At 33.1% G+C, this 21,451-nt stretch overlaps 3 protein-coding genes across 5 annotated transcripts in view; 1 reads left to right on the plus strand and 2 right to left on the minus strand.

Annotated features, from left to right (window-relative positions):
* The window catches only part of LOC126740417 (glucose dehydrogenase [FAD, quinone]-like), a 29,132-nt gene extending 26,917 nt beyond the window's left edge, over nt 1–2,215 (minus strand). Inside the window, exons 1-3 of the mRNA XM_050446430.1 lie at nt 2,125–2,215; nt 1,812–1,989; nt 1,543–1,759 (exon numbers count right to left, since the gene is read on the minus strand). Of these exons, the coding sequence (XP_050302387.1) occupies nt 1,543–1,759; nt 1,812–1,942 (348 nt within the window). The 5' untranslated portion in view covers nt 1,943–1,989; nt 2,125–2,215. The remainder of the gene's footprint in view (nt 1–1,542; nt 1,760–1,811; nt 1,990–2,124) is intronic.
* The window catches only part of LOC126740428 (flotillin-2), a 512,088-nt gene that overhangs the window by 364,927 nt on the left and 125,710 nt on the right, over nt 1–21,451 (plus strand). The window lies entirely within an intron of this gene.
* LOC126740420 (glucose dehydrogenase [FAD, quinone]) lies at nt 10,626–21,451 on the minus strand. 3 transcript variants are annotated; one of them, XM_050446437.1, is made up of 5 exons: nt 20,924–21,451; nt 15,163–15,363; nt 14,940–15,110; nt 14,622–14,884; nt 10,626–12,136 (listed from the first exon to the last, which is right to left on the minus strand). In XM_050446437.1, exons 2-5 carry the CDS (start codon nt 15,359–15,361, stop codon nt 10,877–10,879), a joined length of 1,893 nt encoding a protein of 630 aa, XP_050302394.1. In that variant the 5' UTR covers nt 15,362–15,363; nt 20,924–21,451; the 3' UTR covers nt 10,626–10,876. The 3 variants fall into 3 exon arrangements, with proteins under 3 accessions (XP_050302394.1, XP_050302395.1, XP_050302393.1); XM_050446438.1 differs by lacking the exon at nt 20,924–21,451 and adding an exon at nt 20,681–20,835; XM_050446436.1 differs by lacking the exon at nt 20,924–21,451 and adding an exon at nt 15,419–15,560.

Genomic DNA, 21,451 nt, shown 5'->3' on the forward strand with positions numbered 1-21,451 from the left:
ACGTAATCCATACACTTTGTGTCTATTTTTTTTGGATAATAAAAGTTTTGATTTGATTTGATTTGAATTAGTTTTAAGTATTTTTTTGTATTTTGGGTCTATATTTGCTAAAGTTTTACCAATACTTAAGAAATAACAATTAAATGCGTTGCCTCTATTATTATCCCCGGTGGTAAAAAAAAAAGTTAAAATTTTTTTTTCTAAAGTTTTGTTTGTGTATTGAATATTTTTTCTATAACGATCTTAGTAATTCCCCCGATTTTTTTTTTGTAACTAGCAGACTTAATTTTTTATATTATTTAGTTATTGTTTTATTTAATTTGGTCAGATGTTAGTAGCTCCAATAGATTTTAAAATTATTTACGGCATTTAGATCGTTTGGGTTTTGTATTACATCTTTATAGAATCATGTTATCGTATAGATGTGAAAAAGGTCCTGGATATACATAGTTTATTTCATCTTTTGTAGCATTTAGACTTTTAAATAAAGTAAACAAATTATTGTAATCATTTTACACAATTTTCTTTTACATGGCAGAAAACCTACACCTTTCAAATAAGACTAAATAAATAGTACCTAGTTTGTTACGAGACTGAGATTTTTAATTTTTTAGTTAAGGTCTTGTCTAGACATACCTTTAGTAAAATAAATCACTCTGACACTTAGTATTTGTCACTAGACATTTATGTTATAACCGGTATTATTCATAAATTGTCGGATTAGATTCAAAAAATTAAAAAAAATATAGTTTTATTCTTTACGTAACAGAACAATACTTTTGAAATTCATTTAAAATTACTTGATTCTTTGATTTATTCTTTAACCTAAATTAAAACTGAATAAAAACTGATAAAATAAAGTTATTAGATTTTCATATTTTTTACTTAAAAACTGTTAAATCTAGGAGCCTACCCAATCATATGAGCTACCTAAAAATTACCCTTAAGGAATTTCGAATAAAACAGCAAACTTAGTGGTAAACTATAAACCTTACAGATTTGAAGTTGGAGTGAAGGTTGCAGGCCGAGGGTATAGTGTTAATAAATAAAAGGTTTCCAAAAATACAGTCTCACTTTCTCTTTACTGGTTATATTTAATAGGCAAATAAAGCAACAATTACAGAACATAAAACAACAAACACAAAGTTGACCAGAAGTATAAATTCTTTTTTTTTAGTAAGTACTTACATCCCTACGAAGTACATTCATTTTGGACAAGTACTGGTCTCTATTTATAAGTACAGAAGCATTACTTTTATCGGCCCTTAATAACAACAGTTATGTCTGATCTTTTAAAAAACGTTTACATCTAGAAATATATATGTAGAGCTTCTTATAAAATAATTGTCTCTCAGAATTATACTTCTGGTCAACTTTGTATTTGTTGTTAAGTGTTTTTAAGTTCTGTAATTGTGCCATCTGAAGAAGTCACAAATCCGAGACAAAATGTCATGCTATAACAAGTAAAGAGAAAATGTGGCTGTATTTTTGGAAACTTTTTATTTATAAAATATAAACCTTACACTTAATTACTACGTATACCTTATATTGCCAATCAAAAGGTGTCAGCTGCAATACCGGAAACATAATTGGCATATCAGTCAAAGAAATTTCATCAGAACCAGCTTCAAGAAGTAAAACATTCCAATAAGGATTTTCTGATAATCGGTTGGCTAAAACCGCCCCCGCACTGCCTCCACCCACTATAATAAAATCATAGCTATCTTTGAGAATGGTTTTGTCTTTTAAGCGATGGTCCCTAAAATGCAATTTTAATTAGTCTGAATTAGTTACAGTTTGGAATTATATACCTGTCTAATATATCTGCTCTTCTGCTTAATGTATTCGAATGTAAGTACATGAGAAAAGCCAGCCCTGGACCAAGAGTTAAAGCCATTCTTGTAAGGGAATACATGTTCATTTGCCGCAATACATCTGCCATTTTTGTTGATTTTTTGAACGTATACCAGTAATTGTTATTAGTAGTAGCTATAATAAAACATTTTTCGGATCAGATGAAGATTTTTTCCACTTAAAAATCACTTATACAATTAACAAATATTTCACGGTAAGCAGATGAATCTCATAATGAATATTTAAAAAATATCTGTTATTAGATCTTACCTTATATTAACTACTATCTAACTTATATTATTAAACACATTTTTAATACACGTACTTCGACCAATAGCAGAGTTTATTAATTTAGGTTAAGCGTTCATATTTCTGCTGATCTTTAATTTTATTTGGCAATTAATTATTATTTTAATAGGCGAAAAAAAGTTATTAAATATTAATAATAACATATACAGGATGAAATCAGAATCATATTTTGTACGTACTCTACGACATAATGTACGTACACGGTACGTACCTTCAAAGACGTATTACGTACTATGGACGTATAAATGTCCACTTTCCGCAGGATCTTAATTCATATGTAGAGGGTCTACTAATAAGAATGATATAAGTTTAAATTGCTAAAAAATAAAAACGAATTGGTTAATTTCTATGATTGATGTTTCATGTTGTAGTTTATTATGTAACATTATGTTTTAAACAAAATATCATTAAGATATCAGAAGACCTCGGCTACGGCGGCAGACGTTTAGACGATGAACCCAATTTTCAATCACTTTTTCTAACAAGTTGGGCTGAATTTCGCGAATAACCCTAGTTATGTTAACTTTCAACTCATTGATGGTTTGAGGATTGTTAGAATACACCTTCGACTTCACATATCCCCAAAGAAAAAAGTCCAGGGGAGTAAGATCACAGGACCTTGGTGGCCAGTTGATATTGCCATGTCACGAAATTATTCGATCTTCAAAACGCTCTCTTAATAAATTAATTGTGGCTCGGGCGGTGTGTGATGTTGCTCCGTCCTGTTGAAACAAATTCTGTTCGAAGTCTCTACCATCAATTGCAGGCCAAAGAAAGTTTGTTATCATGTCGCGATAGCGCTCTCCGTTGACTGTCACACTGTAATGGCACCTGTACTAATTTCTGGGGATTGTTCTGACACCAGAAGCGGCAATTTTGCGTATTGACAACGCCACTAAGACAAAAATGGGCTTCATCTGAAAAGATGATTTGTTTCCCAAAATCGGCATTTTGTTCCAACTGCAACAGGGCCCAGTCGGTAAACCTTCTTCGCAAACCATGGTCAGCAGGCTTCAATTCTTGAGTTAGAACCATCTTATATGGATGTAGGCCGTGATGTAAGTCTTTCTTCAAAATGCGCCACAGAGACATTAGTGAAATGCCTGATTGCTGAGAACGGCGCAAAACAGATACATTGTTATTCGCGTCAACACTTTCTCTTGCAGCGGCGATATTTTCAGCGGTCCTTGCACTTTTTTGTCGCGTTGGTGGCTTATTATCCAGAAGAGTGTACTCCCGTTCAAACTTATTAATTGTGCGCCTTATTGCAAGCTCAGAAGGCCGACCACGATGGCCAAAATCTTCTCTAAGAGCACGATAACAGGCTCTAACCGATTGCGCATTTTTGTAATACCTTTTCACGATAGCTATACGTTGCTCTTGACTTTAACGATTCATGATGAAATGTCAAAGTATACTTAACACAACTGACGCAACTTGATCCGCGTTTTGAAACATACCATTTTGCGTACATGGCCCACTAAACTTCATCACTTCTATTGGTAGACCCATTACGTACTTTTAGGAAATTGTACGTCATATTATGTCCAATACATGGGACTTAATATGACGTATCTAGGATGTTTACACTAATCCTTTTTATGTGGTAAAATGTATTTGGGACAAAAATAACTCATTTTTAACAACGGAATATGTATTGATTTTAAAAAAGTATATAAAAATATAAAACAAAACATGTATATGTCTGAAAAACTAAACAAAAAATAAACGTTTAAGAAAATACAAAAAAAAAACATCATTTGTTCTTCGCTACTATTGTGAAATATAGTCTTCAATTTTCTTTGTGCTTCCAATCCCTGCTTATAGTGCTGCACCTTAAAATTATATTTTAAAATAAGCAAGTTATTAATTAACTGATTGATTATTACTAAAATGAATAACTATGCTCTTACCATGAATTACGTAGTACATCCTTCCTATCACTAAGTAAACAATAAAACTAAATTCAAATATAATAAGAAAATGTTATTATAATCCGAATTTTGACAAATCCTAAATTTAAAGGTGTAAACTTTTATTACAAAGAAACAACCCACACCATGACGCCAATACTGCCAATCCGACTGAAAGAAGAAATTCGTTCTCGCATCTGTCGCTTGTCTTAAACACTGTCAACAGTGTCAGCTACCTTATGTTGCCAATTACTTATTTGACAGTCAGTCTGGGTTGCTTTTGCGACCGATCTTGATAATTTTTATATAATAGTATGACTCTTCATTAAATATAATAACGATAAATACTCCATTATCTATAGTTTTTAGATGTTTTGAAAATCCTGTACCTAATTACTCTTCGACCAGATCAATATGTAAATTAAGTAAATTTATAGAGTATGTCCTCTGTAAAGAGGGAATCTTAATTTGACAGTTGTCTCATTTATACCGAATTCGTCGACTTTTTGTATCAAATAATTGCATGCAAATATTTTTTCCTCTGTTCCCTACTGAATTTAAAAATATTGAACATAAAACTTAGAAGTATTTAGAAATGCGTATATTTGAAAAAAATATTTCCTGGCATATAGTTTTATGTATTAACAAAAATTTATGTTTTTTTTATTCTTGTATTATACATAGGAGCTAAAATATTTTCTAAGTATTTATATGTACATGTATGTACGTCCGCGAGACGTAAGTAACATACATACGTACGAACTACGTATCCAAAAGTGCGTACTCAATACGTTATTTTTATAACAATAGATTTATCGAGATAAATATGACGTACGTAGGACGTATGATGCTGTTCGGGCGTGAATGTCGTTTTATCTTAATTAACACTTTATCATTTTGTATGATCAATAGTACAAGTAAGTTAAAATACAATTTTGTAAAACTACTACGTATTGTTGTCTTTCCTTACTAAATTATAATCTTTTTTATTATATTTTACAGGGGATCACTTCAAATTATTTTTTAGCAAATTTGATAAGTGCATCTTTAGTCTCATTAAAAAGTAGTATGGTGTCGCGAAAACCGTATCTCTTTATCTCTTTTCGTAAGCCAGAAACCCCATATATATACGAAAATAGGACACCTTGTACATTTTTAGAAATAGATTTTATTGTAATTTTTCAAAAAAATGAGTCTTGCCGTAATATTAGATTTCGCACAGATGTTTATACTCTAAATATTCGATGCCAATAGATTTTAATAGTGCCAAATTCTAAAATATCACTTTTTAAGAAGTCCTATTCATATTTGATCGCATCAACCATATTATCGACCAACAAATTTAAAATAAATGATTTTACTAGATCTGCATGGGGTTTTAAAAACTATATGAAACAAAACCTTCTCTCTGGTCCCTGAGAAGTAGTTTAGATTTATGATTATTATTTTCTTTATAATTTTTCTTTAGCCCTTACTATTAATATATTACATATATTAATAGTATATTACATATATTAATAGTATCTATTGTTTAAAATTTTATAGTGCTAATTTTAGCAGGACCCAGAAAACTATACTCCGGAATAATGCCTAGACACCGTTAAACAAAAGCTATCTATTTTTTCAGATCGCTGAAGATGGTAAGCTTAACGACACTTCTCCAATAAACACCACCATTTACCCCACTAAAAAAAACATCGAGTCAAGCATATAATCAAATGGCATTTTTACCATTTTCAGTTGACGAAGTGATTAACGTTATAAAAAAACTACATAACTGGAAAGCTCCAGGCCCAGATCACGACCAAAATTACTGGATTAAGAAATTGTGGTCAACACATCAACAACTGACCGACCTTCTAAACGACGTGCTTATGAATCCTCAGAATTTGCCCAATTTTTTAACAGAAGGTGCCACTTACCTCTTGTCCAAGAACTGCCAAAATACTCAAGATCCGGCTAAATATCGGCCAATAACATGCTTACCCACACTCTATAAACTAATTACATCTTGCATTACAGAACGTATTTACAGACATTGTGACCAAAATAGTATCATAGCGACTCAACAAACAGGATATACCAGAGGTGCCATGGGGGGGTAAAGAACAGCTAATTATCGACTCCGTAGTTTGCATCAGGTATTTAACAACAAGAGAAAACTTTTCGCAGCATACATTGACTACCGAAAAGCTTTTGATGCAGTTCCACATAAACGGCTTATTAATGTACTTAAATTGTACAAAATAGATAACCACATAATTTCCTTTTTACAATTCGCTATGGCATCTTGGCGAACATCAATAAAACTTCAGGTGCCTAGTGGTAACTGTATTGGAACTAATATGATTCCTATTCGTAGGGGTATATTCCAGGGAGATTTTTGAGCTTACTTTGGTTCTGCCTTGCCATGAACCCGCTATCTAGTTAACTCAATTCAACTAGGTACGGATTTGGCCTAGAAAAGGATAATAGAGAACTAACAAAAGTAAACCATCTACTTTATATGGATGACTTAAAAATTCTTGCAGCAACACGAAATTAACTAGATCAGATGCTTAAAATAGTGGACAAATTCTCTGATGATATAGGAATGACCTTTGGACTGGATAAGTGCCAAACTGTAAACATTGTTAAGGGTAAACTACAACCAGGAGACTGTCAAACAGAAAACGGTCAGATAATTAATGCTATGGATGAAGAAGAATCCTACAAATATCTAGGAATAAAGCAGGCGCAAAGAAAAGACCATAGAACTATAAAGAGTGAGCTGACTACTAAGTATACTACAAGAATGCGACGACTTCTTAAAACAAGTCTTAACAGCAGAAACTTATTTAAAGCTATTAATATATATGGAGTCAGTTCATTAACCTACTCTTTTGATATTATAGGATGGAGTAAAACGGACATCGAAAATTTTTCAAAGAAAGGCTAGAATATTCCTATCGAAAGCCAATAAGCTATCCGCGAAATGCCGTAGACCAAACTACGCTACCTCGACATGTGGGAGCAAGAGGAATGACCGACTGAATAAAGCAGCTAACTCAGCAAATTAGTAACTTGCGTTCCTTTTTCTTAAGAAAGGCTGAAACATCACACATTCGTCGTGCCGTATGTAAAGCAGACGACTTAACACCACTTAAACTACAGGAGCTTGAGCTGCCCATACACCATCGTACCGAGCAAGAAAAAATGCAAGCTTCGATGGGAAAACCACTACATGGCAGGCATGTTCCCGGGGTTCAACAAGAGTATGTCGACATAGCTGCGTGGAACTACTGGTTGACTTCGGGACAGTTTTTCCCCGAAACTGAAGGGTTTCTTGCGGCTATCCAAGATCAATTAATACCAACAAGAAATTTTTGAAAGTTTGTCGTAGGTTACCCGACGGTACAAAGTGACAGATGTAGGTATAAATGTGAGACAACGGAGTCTATTCAGCATATTACCGGTGGATGTCAAACTTTTGTACCAAGGGAATATAAAGAACGACATGATCTAGTTGCAAAGATACTGCATCAAGAGCTTGCAGAAAAACAAAACCTCTTATCGGCAGCCAAGGTACCATATTATAACTATAAGCCGGAACCAGTTCTTGAAAATGACCAACACAAATTGTATCGGGATCGCACTGTACTCACAGACCAACGAGTAACTAACAATAGGCCTGACCTAATCCTAATCGATAAAATTAGGATTAGGTCAGATAGATATAAGATAACCCTTAGTGATGTAGCTATCCCTAATAATAACAATCTAAGAGCATAACATAATGAAAAGATAAGTACAGGGATCTAGAACACTAGATACGAAGACAATGGGAAATGAGAGAAGTGCGGACTGTTCCAATTATTGTGTCAACAACAGGAGTAATACCAAAGAGCCTGATCAAAAACATGAAACTGCTCAACCTTAAGGAAAGCATCTATAAGCTGATGCAGAAGTCGACGCTATTATCCACATCTCGAATCGTCAGAAAGTTCTTTGAAAACGCAGATAACATCAATTAGTTTAAAAAACACATCATGTACTTTTAGTCTAAGTTTATTTTTGTAAATAAAGTTAAAAAACAGAGTCCGATGACGTGGAAAGGACTCCACTAGAGCGTCATCCTTCTGATATTTGAGATATCTGGGATAAGTGAACGATCTCTCCTTCCCCAGGGGGGAGTGCGATTGCCGTTTGGCATGAGATCCGATAATAATAATAATAATAATATTAAAAATTTATTATTATAAGCAGATTTTCGGCATTTGAAAAGAAGATTCTATACTCCCTCATCATATGTTCTCCCGCAGTGTCTATAAATCTTATGACAAATCTTGCATATTATTCATCCTTGAAAAGAATATGCAAGAAATAATTTACAATATATTAGAGATTTTTCGATTTTTGCAGTTGCTTTGCATAAGACTAAAATTAAAGTTATATCGTCTATCTTATGATTTAGTTTTTTTAAATAAAAAAAAAATAAATAAAATTAATAATACGGCTTCAAAAAAATATTATTACAGAAGTTTGCTTTTGACGGCATTTGTAAATATATACATTTGTAGAAAAGCATCATGCGCATTCTTTGAAATAGTTGCAGTTATTAAAAATGCTATTAGTCCTGTTCAAGTCGAGACTGCGATCTTTTCCTTATCTTCTTTATACATGTTCACCTTCCAGTATCCACTTTTCAGATCGAGGGTTGAAAACTATTGTGAACCTGGTAGCATGTCCAGGCTGTCGTCTTATTTTCGGTAGGGGATAACAGTCATTCTTGGTAATTTCATTCACTCGCCGGTAGCAGACACAAAATCTGGTAGATCCATCCTTTTTCTTCACTAGTACAACTGGAGATGTCCAAGAACTCTGGGATGGTCTATCTCTTCTTGGGTCGTCATTTCTTGAACTAAAGGAAACTTTACCTTGTTTAGCTATCGCAATCCTTCGAGGTGCTTTTTATCGGATCATTGTCTCCAGTGTTAATTGATGCTGCACCAAATCAGTGCTTCCCAGGTCATTATCATGCAAGGAAAACGCATCTTGATTTTTTTCAAAAAGACGTCGCAATTTACTTCTCTGGTCCATGGTCAAATTGGTGGAAGATTCTTCAAAAAGGCTTTGTAACATTTGTTTTGTGGTATACACCCAGGCTCATTATAACGTCTCTCCTCGCACTATTTTACCATAAAGAGTGCTGATTTTGCACGTTCCTCAGTCATGAGTTGATCACATGGCTATGCTAATATTATGAAATACTGAAAATGTTTTTGTCAAAGGACATTTGTCTCTAGTGAACAAAATTGGATTCTGATCAACAAAAGTAGCAGCTTATGTTCGCACTATTTCTCTTCCCTATAATTTACTAAGGGGAAAAGACAATTCTATTCCTATATAATTCTTTTCCTATAGTTTACTAAAAGAAAACGACAATATTCTATTCTATACAGTTTTTTGTATTTATATTAAAAGTTACTTGCTCACTTTATGATTGATCGTAAAAGGCAAAGAATAAAGTATTAATTAATATAGAACAACCTTCACGTAGAGTCCGAAGTCACTGGATTAAAGCCCGGCTTACATACACTTGCATAAATACATTTCCTGTTCGACGTATTTTTTTATTCTTTTTTAGACTGAGATATTTATTTAAAAAAAATCATTAAGATCGGTGATGACGTAGTTGGAACAAACAACTCTTTTGCACTCGTTCGATGAAAATTCGCATCAGGTTTTCCCTTAATATACGCGTCACCACCTATTTTTCCATATATATTTTATTTAAATCATATCATGACGTAAGTTACTTGCAAATTTATCTATATTCTGAATTGGTTATCAACAATGCCGCCCATCCGACAAGGTTGTTTTACGTTCCTCCCATTGCCACCTACAGATTTATATTAGTAGTTAGTAATAATATTAACATATCCGATGACATAGATTTGTGATAAACTACTTAGCAAACCTAAATTGGTATTGGCAACAGAATCTTCTTATAGAACGATAATGTCTATGAGCAGACATGTGGTCAAGCAATGAGAAGTCTATTTCTCTTAATCATAGCTAACTTTTTCAGAAAATTTTGAGATCAAAGCTTTGACATTATCTTCTTTACAAGTCTTAAATATTGATGCGATAACAATCTGAATGAGTCAGATTCAGTAATCAGTTCACTGTGAAGATGGAAAAATACAAGCAATAAAAATAGATATAGCATTTTTGAACTTCTTAGTAAGGTGTGGAAGCCTACTGAAAAGCTGAATGAATTTCTTACTTTAGAAAACAGTATAATCTCAGCTGGTGGGGTATATCGCATATCAAGATCGACATACAGATTTATAAGTACTAGGTTATTACTTACTTAAGATGTTAAAAATCAGTGAAGCATTAATAATAAACTGATCAATAACTTTATCAGTCAGTATTTTCAGCATTGGAGACGAAAGCGCTTCTCAAAAAGCATTCATGGTAATTCTTGGGTACTTTAGTCTAACGTTTATATAGAAAATAAATTGAAAAAATTTCCACGTCCCTTAAGATACAGATACTCAAATACGCTTTAATAAATAAAAAATTTATTTAAAAAAAGAAATATGCAAATGTATTTTAAATGATCATAGGATACTTCATCACTTTCTTAAAATCTAATGCCATATTTTTTTTAAATCACTAGTTATCAAAATCGTCAGCTATTATTAAAAAAACTTTTTAAAGTCCTATTAGATATCTTAAATTTTACATCTTAATTCTATACTATATCTATTTCACAGACTAGATAACTTAAATAATGAGAGCACTTTTCAATCTTAAATTCCTTGCAAAGTCCGATTTATCCGATTCAACCTCATAGTTTTCAACCAAAATTCCTTAACTAAATCAGCTCCCTTCTCTCCAATCATTATCACCGGGGCATTTGTATTTCCACTTACCAAATTTGGCATTATACTTGCATCAATTACTCTTAAACCTTTAATACCATAAACTCGCAGCTGTGGATCCACAACTGCTTCCTGGTCCCAATATGGACCCATTTTTGCTGTTCCAACAGGATGGTAAATTGTGGCCGAATACAATCTTATCATGCATTCAAAATACTGATCAGAAAATTTTTGGAATTTGGCGCAGTGCGGGAATTCGTGAAACTTGCTTCCATAACTTTGGAATGCTGGCGTTTGGCTTAAAGCGACTCCTATCTTTGCCCCTTCTATGAGCGTCTTCATATCGAAATCGTCAAAGAAGTAATTAGGGTAAATCAGAGGAGGATCGAAAGGATTTCTGCTCCTTAACTTGATGCTACCTTTGCTTTTTGGTCTTAGAAGCATAGGTATCACACTCCAGGCATCAATGTCTTCAATAGGTTTAAAAACAGTATTATAAAATGCATCACTAAGACCATGAGCTTTTTTTAATTGAGCACCTTTATCTGAATGCGGAGCTCCACTCACAAAGTGAAACTCGATATCTGGAAAGTCTTCAGAAGCATTAGCGTATTTTGTATTAACAAAGGCCAATCCTTCCACACCACCCATAATAGTTAATGGACCACTGCCCCAAACAGCGTATTGCATCAGCGGTTTTACTGCATACACCCTATCCAAAGTTATAGAATCTTGTTTATTTATAGTAAAAGTCAGCCCTCCAAGCCCAATATGATCTTGCAAATTATTTCCAACCTTCAAATCCTGAATTACCGGAATCTTGTGTTTTTCTAGTTCCGCCTTCGGTCCTACACCACTGAGCATAAGAATTTGTGGTGAATTTACCGCACCAGCTGATAAAATAACTTCCCTGGTAGCTCTTATCCTGTGCAGCTTTCCATCTCTCACAAACTCTATGCCAAAAGCGATTTTAGTTGTTGGATCAATTAGCACCCTTGTCACATGCGCCTTCATCGCCACATGTAGATTTGGTCTAAGTCTGATTGGTCTTAAAAATGCTTTTCCAGTAGAACATCTGGAGCCATGCCTGACTGTTCCTTGTGCCATCATAAAGCCTGTTTGATATTGTCCATTGATATCTCGATTTTTGTAGCCCAATTGCTTGCCGGCTTCTACGAATGCGGCTACCTAAAAATACCGAAAAAACACTTTTTAATTTACTGTGAAATATTTCTTATTTGACTGTTTACAAACTTTTTTTTTTAAATATAAAAGAAAATTTTACTTTTTTAAATATAAGCAACATCCAAAAAAGAATTTGAGAATAGAAATCCCAAAAACATCATGTGAATCTATATGATAAGACCTGCAAGGGGACTTGGGAGTTGGAATTGACGCAACAAAATTCAGGTCAATTGACTGCATGCTCCAAAGCAGATAAGCTCGGGTAACAAGTGGATGGCTTATCGCTGGAATATGGTGATATAGGGCTCTTCTAAACTAAAGAAAGCCAAACACAGCACTATAAGATTTTCAGGTGACTTGGTAGTTATACCATAAGACAAAATTAATCAATCAGAGGCCGATTACAATCGACCTTAAATGTTGTAAGGTTTCATTAGCAGTCCTTTTAAATCCACAATAGTGCCATTAACCAACAGGTGGAAAAAGACCTAGGAACTTTTATACTGCAAGGAAGAGAAATGTCTTTGTTGGGAAATATGAACTACTTTAGGGCAACTCAGGACTCAAAACAGTCAAACATCCTTATGATGAAACCATCCTTATGATAGTTAGATGAAGGCACGGAGAGATATAGGGCGGACGACCCAAGGTAATATACTGGATCTACACCAAGGTAGTGCTGCCAACCGTTACATATGTAGTTCGTGATGGTCACAGACACATCAAATTGCAGCAAGGCATAAGTTGGGTAAAATACAAAACTAGCTTGTCTAACTAATATAGGAGACATAGAATTCACGCCCACTGCATTCGTGGAGGCCCTACTAGATTACTGGCACTTCCTTTGATTATTCAAGGCAAAGCCAGTCCGAAACTATTCTGGATGGGATATAACAAAAGTCAACTCGATTTGACAGAACATCAAAGAATCATTTGGACAATACGTAAGGATAAAATATTAGAAATGATGTCGAATCACATGATACCCAGGTACTTTGATTTACCCTTCTAAGTTGCATATCCAAGCAGAGAATAGTGGAATGCTTTTATCTGTTTCACAGATGTATTAAAGACCGACGAAGGTGCAGACAAGACAAGAGAATCTTGTATCGACAGAAATTTTTGCAATACTCAAATGTGCGAGGGAAGATAATTAGAGAGCCGATAATAATAAGCAGATCTTAATAATAACTGACAGTCAAGCTTGTGTGAAGAAGTTACCTACTAATGAACAACGGAGACCTGACCCGACGTCTTTGCAAAAACCAACCAGAAACTATTTGACACACTTGCACCTGTGAGGCATTCTGTCGCAGAAAACAATAAATATTTAGCAACAACGCACAAGACCAAGAAGAACTAAATACCACAGCAGCAAAGACCTGTACTGTACAGGCTAGTTCAGGGCAGCAAAATGTTAGGATGAGTAGATAAGATAGATAATTGGACTCAGCACAATACGAATAAATTTATTATAGGCTGAGGTGCAGTCGAGTATGAAAGCTAAATGGTGTCCCACAAAGGGAAAACTCCAAAAATATTCTGGTTGATGTAGGCAAAATTTATAAACAATGGTTAGAATAGTAAAGCTTAATTTTTTTAAATTAGTAATTTGCTATGTCAAGCTTTAATACATTATATATGCGGATGAGTAGAAAATCTTTGAGGGAAGTTAGTTAGAGAGCACTGGACTTCTTTTGGCGCGATGGCGAATTCTGTTAAACTTCATGTTAGACATTTTTGAAGAAATTACTTTAACCAAACTTAACGTCTAAGGAAAAGCAAATTTCTGATAAATTCGCAAAGACAGATGCAACAGATCATATAACTGAAAAAGCCCTTTCAAGCCTTTTAAAAATTTTGGTATCTAAATATTTTCAGCAAGACCAAAAAGCTTTTGTAATAAGTAAGTTAATCGAGACATCAATAATTCTTTCAGTTCAAAATCAAAAAAAATGAGTTGCTTTTGGCAGAATTTCTATAAATCTAACAATGTTTTGACAAGATTATTTCTCTCTTTTACAAGATCAATGCCACAAAACTGGAGTACATTAAAGGAAAACTTAAAACTAGTTTAAATTAGCATACATGATCTCGAGAGATTGGTAGAACAACATGGTAAAACTACATTAGGTACGATGACTTCATTAAATGCCAAAGTAGAGCAAGACGTTACTGGAGGTACCTAGGTGTTTCGCAGAAATAAAAGTCTACTTCTCTAAAATATAGGGTCTGAGAAGTAAAATCTTTAATATTCTGATAAAAAACTGGGCAGCCAGCAAATAAGGGGGTACATTAGGGCCATGACTTACTAGTAGTAGGCAGTAACTTAAAATAACATTTATATAAAACGTTCAACAAAAAGAACAAGACTGTGATCGTCGCCTAAGCATAGTGTAAAATTATAATAAATAATTATAGAATATAGATAGAAGAATAATTGTTTTTTTTTTAAGTCAATATTCTCTATTAAACAAATGCTACTTACCAATGGAGTTCTATAAGGTGGTTCCGATACTGTCAAGTATCCGCCTTTACCATGATAAGGTGTTTTAGCAAGATAAGGATTTTGATTGTCTTCACTTTTTTTAAAGTAATATAGGGCATCTTGAGATCCCCATCCTGGATTGCCAAGAGATTCCCAAATGTCGTAATCCTTTCTATTACCTCTGAGATAGAGCATGTAGTTGAGTACAGATGAACCACCAATAACTTTGCCTCTAGGCCAGTTACATCTGCCATTGTTCATGGCTAAAAAATAATATTTAGCTAATTTAAAATAAATTTTAAATGGTACCTTGCCTACCTAAGCATGCTTGCCCCTGAGGCTCACTCTTATACTTCCAATCAAGCTGAGAACCTTGAAGATAGGCAGCCATAAGTGGTACATCTGAGATTTCAGTTTCATCACCTCCGGCTTCAAGTAGAAGTACCTTCCATTGTTCCACTTCGCTTAACCTGTTAGCCACCACGGCTCCTAAAATAATGATGCATATATTTTCTGTTAAAAGCTATAAGTTAAAATTTACCTGCAGAACCTGATCCAACAACAATAAAATCATAACTTTCCAGCAATTCTTGAGTGGGCACATCTATAGGTCTAGCTTCTGGATCCAACAACTCATACTGAAAAAAGGCAATTGCTGCTGCCAAGACTGGAATAAATGTTCCAATATTGGAGACCGTTGCTGCTCCCAACTCAAAAAGAGGGGCGGTTATAGAACTCATTACTGTAAAAAGAATGTATGATAAAAAATTTATATAAATGGCAGAAAAGCCACTCACTTCGACTCAAAAAAATCATTTTTGTCGGCGCCCGATCGACACGGTGCACTTAAGACTAATAAATAAAGAAGTATTTATCAATGTTATAACATGTCGTATTGATTTGGGCAATTGGACCCTTTTTGCAAGATTCTTAATTAAGGATTTTGGTCACGAAGTTTTAATTTCACTTTCTATTTTACACGATGTTTTTGGTTATCGTCTACGTGATATTTTAGACGTTGTGTCTTTTAATTTCATTTTTTTGGTAGTAATTTTTTATGGAAAAAATGAGGCGAGGATAAGTTAAGAGTACAGAAGAACCTTATAAGGTTTGATAAGTGAGAGTTTTAAAACAGGCCATATATTATATGAGGAATGTTAAAATAACAGAAGGTAAGGATGGTCCTTGGGTTTGAAACAATGGATTCGCTAACCTTAGAGTCATTTTTCAAGGTTATTTGTTGGTTATTTCAAACCCATTATACAAATAACTCCGTGAAAACGACTAATATTAAAAATCGGAGGGTACGATAGGGGATGAATATCGACCTTGAATTTCACTCTGGGGTTCATTTTTAATATCATTTAAAAATCAAGTAAATTTTATAAATGGAATCCTCTATTTTTGATACCTGATTCTGACAAGGTGGAAAGTTTTGAGTTAGGCAAGGGAACTTACTCTAATCAAGCACCTTGGATTACATAATCCTATGCAAGTGCACGTCGTTGTCTCTGGGTATTTCTAAAGGATAAAAAATACAATTTTTAAGGCTCTTTAAAAAGTTATAGGTTTAAATAAAAAAAATTGATATTTTACTCTTAAATATCCTTGGATTGATCGTAAATCAAGATCGTTGTCACATGCAATTCATTATCATCATATTATCATTAATTTTGTCATTTCACAAACTGATATAAACATTTCTTTATTACAGTAATCACAATATTACAGTAATGTCCTTGAAAAATAGACTTAAATCAGTAATGCCGTTGTTACAGTTGAATTCGATCATTCCTATAAGGTTTTCTTCTCTTAAAAAAACCTTCTGATTCTTGAAAAACCTTTCAAACAGTGACTCCTTGGCAATTATTTAATCTTTTGCCTTTAAATTGACCTTTTCAAGATCAGAACAGGCAAACGTAAAATTTTCCATTTTTTCTGAATCTGGCATAAAAAAAATATTCAGCAATAGTTGTTTTAATTTTTTCTTTGCGTTTTGAAAAATAATAATAAAGGATATAAAATTTATTTCTAAATTATAAGATATTTTAAATTTAACCAATCCTGTACTTGTAATATGTAATAATAACAGAAATAGCAGTTTCTAACACCCGGTGTTACTTATTTTTAAATTTGCCCATATTAAAATGTAAATAAATTATGATTAAAAAAACACAGTTTTTACAGTAATTCTTTCAATGAACTTTTACAAATTTTTCATTTCCTATGAGCATTAATAATTCATATACCGTTCAAAGTTGCTCTACTTATTTGGCCCCGTAAAATTCGTTGCCGCAAGTTTGCAATAATAAGTTCTTTTAGACGGGTATGGTCTACGTGCGTTTTCTCATGTTTAATATTGTTTTTTAAATATCGACATTTGCCTAAAAAATTCTTAATATATCAAATGTTCCAGAAGAATAACGGACTCCCAGGTGTCCAAGAATTAAGCGCTTAAATTGGTGGTTTTGTTATTTTTCCAACAAAAAGGAGACTCTGTAGACTCAAAGTACTGATATTCCGTTTTGGATATTGTGGGTGAAAATCTTAAGACAAGTGTTAGAAGAATAGGAGCTTAATTAAGATTACCAACACATGTAAGACGTGTGCTTCACAAAGAAAAATTTTATTTCTAGTAGATACGAATCAGTATGATATATCCAGGGTTGAGGTATCCAGAGTTGCTTTTTCGCAATGGATACTAGTGCATAGAAGGACACTTTCTCGAATTTTGTTCACAGCTGAGAGCAAGATGGTGTTTTTAATACACGAAATTCTCAGGTCTTAGCCATCGAAAATTCGCATGACATTAGGCCCAACAAAAATTTGTACTCAATATTTGGTGTGGGCTTATTAATAATTCCTTAATTGGTCTCTATGTATTTCAGCAACACCTAAATAGTCTATTTAGACTTTAACGAAATTTTTTGAATGGTTTTCTGGTATCATGCAAATTTACAAGGAATGTATTTCCAGCAGGCTGATGCTCCAGCATACAAAAGTATATGCGTGGATGTAAGGAAACATCTAAACAATAAGTTTCTAAATCGTTGGATCAAGCGAGGTGGGCTGGTTTCTCGGCCGCCAAGATCTGCTGACTTAAACCCAATTCATTCAAAGGGTTATAGTGTGGCAATAGAAAACATGCAGCAATTAATTGACAGCGTTAATACCTATTGCACTGCAGTTAGGCTTAACACATTTTCCAGAAATTTCATTTTAAATTTGCATAAACGTTCTGAGAAATGTATAAATGCTAGTGGAATGCATTTTGAAAATTTAATGTAATAAATACTTAGTAATTTAGCAAAATAGCATACCCAGTGAATATTCTATGAAAACCACATTATTTCATATCAAAAGTGTATTTATTATTATAATTACTTTACAAACATCTAAAAGGGAATTAATTACATCCGAAGGTTGCAGAAGAAAAATTAAAATTAGAAATAAAAAAACTTAGTAATTGGACACAAAAAATAAAAACTGAAAACTAGCATAAAAAATATAAATAAACAAACAAAGGGCTTAAAATAAAACAAATATAACATTAAATAGAATTATGAGCTTGATGCAAGAGAATTTGTGGTAACAGAAAAAAAGGTAACGAAGAAATCATCGGCTATAGGATTTGTAAGCGTATGATTACAAAACTGTCAAACTGGTGCTGTCAACAAAGTATAAATCCTACCATAAGTCCCTTAAATTGATTTTAGGAACTCTAAATTGAATAAAATTAATAAGGTTACAATTCCAATAGTTCATATTATTTAAAATATATTATACAGTGACCGCCTAAAGTTCCGCATAAATTCGATAAAAATTAGAGACATAATTTTTTGAGAAAACGCTCGGACCCGTCGATTTTTGTTTTAAGTTGCGCAATATTTCACATAATTTTTTATTTACAGGGTGGAACAAAAAAAATATGACGTCATCGGTCATTTTTTTAAATGGAATGCTATATTTTTTATTGCATTTATGAAATATAAGCGAAATTCCAAGCAAGTTTTGTATTACACACCTTATCTCAAAACTCAACTGTTTCCGAAATATTTACATTTAAATAATAAGAAAACAAATAAGTACGTCTATTTGCAAATTAAGGTAAAATCGAGGATAAAAATAATGTTATAAACACTGCCAATTGTTTCTATTTCCATGGTTGTACTTGTAAAGAATCTTCATTTTCGAATGTCACTGTCAATTCGAAAATTAATAGTTTTTATCAGAATAAATTATGGCTAATTTAACGGAAACCCAACGAATTGAAATTTTGATGATGCTAGGGTACGGGGATCGAGTGCGCACGCAAAAAGAAGTAAGTGAACTGTTTAATGCCAAATACCCAAACCATCCTATTTCTCAGTCAACAGTTAGTAGAATAGAGCACAAATTCATAACTTCAGCTCATGTTAAGGATTTGCCAAGATCAGGTCGTTCAAAAATTTCTGAAGAAACAAAATTAAACGTTCTGCTCTCCGTCGAAGAAAATCCAAACAATGCAACTTTACAAATTTCAGTTAATAATAATATAGCCGGAACGTCAGTAAGACGCATCTTAAAAGCAAATGAATACTACCCATATAAAATTAGACTAATACACGAGTTAAATGAGGACGATCCTGATCGAAGAAACCAATTTTGCGAGCAAATGATGAATATTTGCAATAATAACCGTCAGTTTGTGTTACGAGTTTTGTTTTCGGATGAAGCAGCTTTTTGTTTAAACGGTGTCGTAAATCGGCAAAATTGTCGGTACTGGTCAGTGTCAAATCCACACTGGGCAACTGAGGCTCATACACAGTACCGTAAATCTATTAATGTTTGGGCTGGTATCGTGGAAAATAAAGTAATAGGGCCATACTTTTTCGAAGAAAAGTATGACTTAACAGGACAATGACAAAAAAAACTTAACAGGACAACGCTATTTGAAATTTCTTCAAGAAGATCTTATCCCTGCTTTGGCTGCCCTATACCCAGACGAACAAGACCCTGCTGTCCCGACAAATAATTTGTGGTTTCAGCAAGACGGCGCAGCGCCATATTTCTTTCGAGATGTCCGTAATTACTTGGATACAGTGTTCCCAGGAAGATGGATAGGACGAAGAGGGCCAATAGAGTGGCCGGCCAGGTCACAGAGTGTATATAAGGTCTTTATAAAAACCTACTATATATTATCTGAATTTTGTACCCAAAATCCTTTTGTTCTTTCTTTTGACGTAGAAATCACAAGCAACAAGCAATTATTAAAAAAATCAGCCTCTATGCCAATTTATCAAATTTTAGCAAAATAGTATGTAGTTATCAAGAAAAACGATATTATTAAAATGATAATTTTATCGCCCAAACTAAGTAACTTTGTACTATGGTAAGTTTACTTAAATCTAATTTTGGTCTGTTTAAATATATGGTAGATTTTTATAAAGACCTTTTACAGACATCCTGTTTATAGGTAATTCGGTAGATTTCTCAGAAATACAAGCATTAATTTCCTTTCATTTATTTTCATTACTACTAAATTATGTGATGTCATGAACTCGAATATTTGACTGTAAAGTGGTTTCTCGAAAACCTTCGATATGCTGAGTAATAATGATATGGTTCTATAATAGACTATTAAGTTTCGTTCACCTTTTTTAGATGTATTTCTTACCCATCTTTATTATTTGGAAAAAAAATGTTGTTAAACTATATAGGAGCATCAATTTTTTGTACAAGAAAAAGGTTTACTTATATCATCCTACATGCAGCATACTTTAAAATGACTAAAGAGGGGATGTTTGTATTTGCTATAGGTCGGCAAAGCGCTATCGTTGCCTGTGGTAGAAGGTAATTAAGTTTATTTTAATAATTATGAAAAGTTACAATATGTCTGAACTTTATAAACAAGAATGAAAAACTAGAAGCTAGAAAAAATTCAAATGTTTAAAAATATGCATTATATTTTACCTTTATTTAAGAGAAAAGTCGAACTACATGATAAACACTTACGAAATCTTCTTTATTTTTGTAATTCAATTCAAAATTTGAAGATTTTTTTTGTAATGCCTACATACCTGAAGTTCTGTCATTATGTTGTAAAGAATTGTCGCTTAAGGTTTGAAGAATATTAAGAGTATGGTGACTTTAATAAATAACAATGATAAATAATTGGTAAAATATAATTAAACGAATTTCTAAAAAATCTAATGTTGAGTATTTATAACAACTAATAGTAGAGAGAGTACAGGAGCTTTCTCCATACTAATGCGCTAATTTCAAATTTTTGCGCACTTAATGAATCATTATATATTATTTACCTTGTTTTTATCAAAAAAATCCTTCAAAAATTAACTGATAATAAACTCTTCAAAAGTCTAAAAATATGTTCTGAAATCTTATCACAAATCACACAGTTTCAACATAATATAACACTCTAACTTTTTTAATGAAACGCACATCATAAACTCAACAAATTAGCAAAAAATGTTCAACAACCGTCAATTTAACCGTAATCTGACACACTTCCAAATTATAAATCGTCAACGACCTCAAACCAACACTGAACTAAGATTCTGTAAAATTCAAAGTTTTATACGAGAATCTAAATCAACAACGAGATGCACTTGAACTTGACTTGTCTGTAAAATCAAAAGCGAATTGAGAAGAAATGAAGAAAATCTCTTTTTTACTATCTCCTCACGATCATTGACGCGGGTTATGCACGTAGACCCGCTCGTAGAAAGGCGTGTGCTTGATGGTTATATAGCTGTACTTTATACTGGGGAAATTATAAAAGTATTTGGATTTAAAAAGTATGGTAAAGGTATTTTTTACAAATAACTGTA

The sequence above is a fragment of the Anthonomus grandis genome, chromosome 9, assembly GCF_022605725.1.
Source record: "Anthonomus grandis grandis chromosome 9, icAntGran1.3, whole genome shotgun sequence".
NCBI lineage: Eukaryota > Metazoa > Arthropoda > Insecta > Coleoptera > Curculionidae > Anthonomus > Anthonomus grandis.

What these genes read in the sequence shown, in the direction of transcription:
- LOC126740420 (XM_050446436.1), bottom strand. An exon ending in TGTTGGATCAGGTTCTGCAG is followed by an intron (nt 15,111 to 15,162) that starts GTAAATTTTAAC and finishes TCATTATTTTAG; the next exon opens with GAGCCGTGGTGGCTAACAGG. An exon ending in CACCTTATAGAACTCCATTG is followed by an intron (nt 12,137 to 14,621) that starts GTAAGTAGCATT and finishes CGGTATTTTTAG; the next exon opens with GTAGCCGCATTCGTAGAAGC.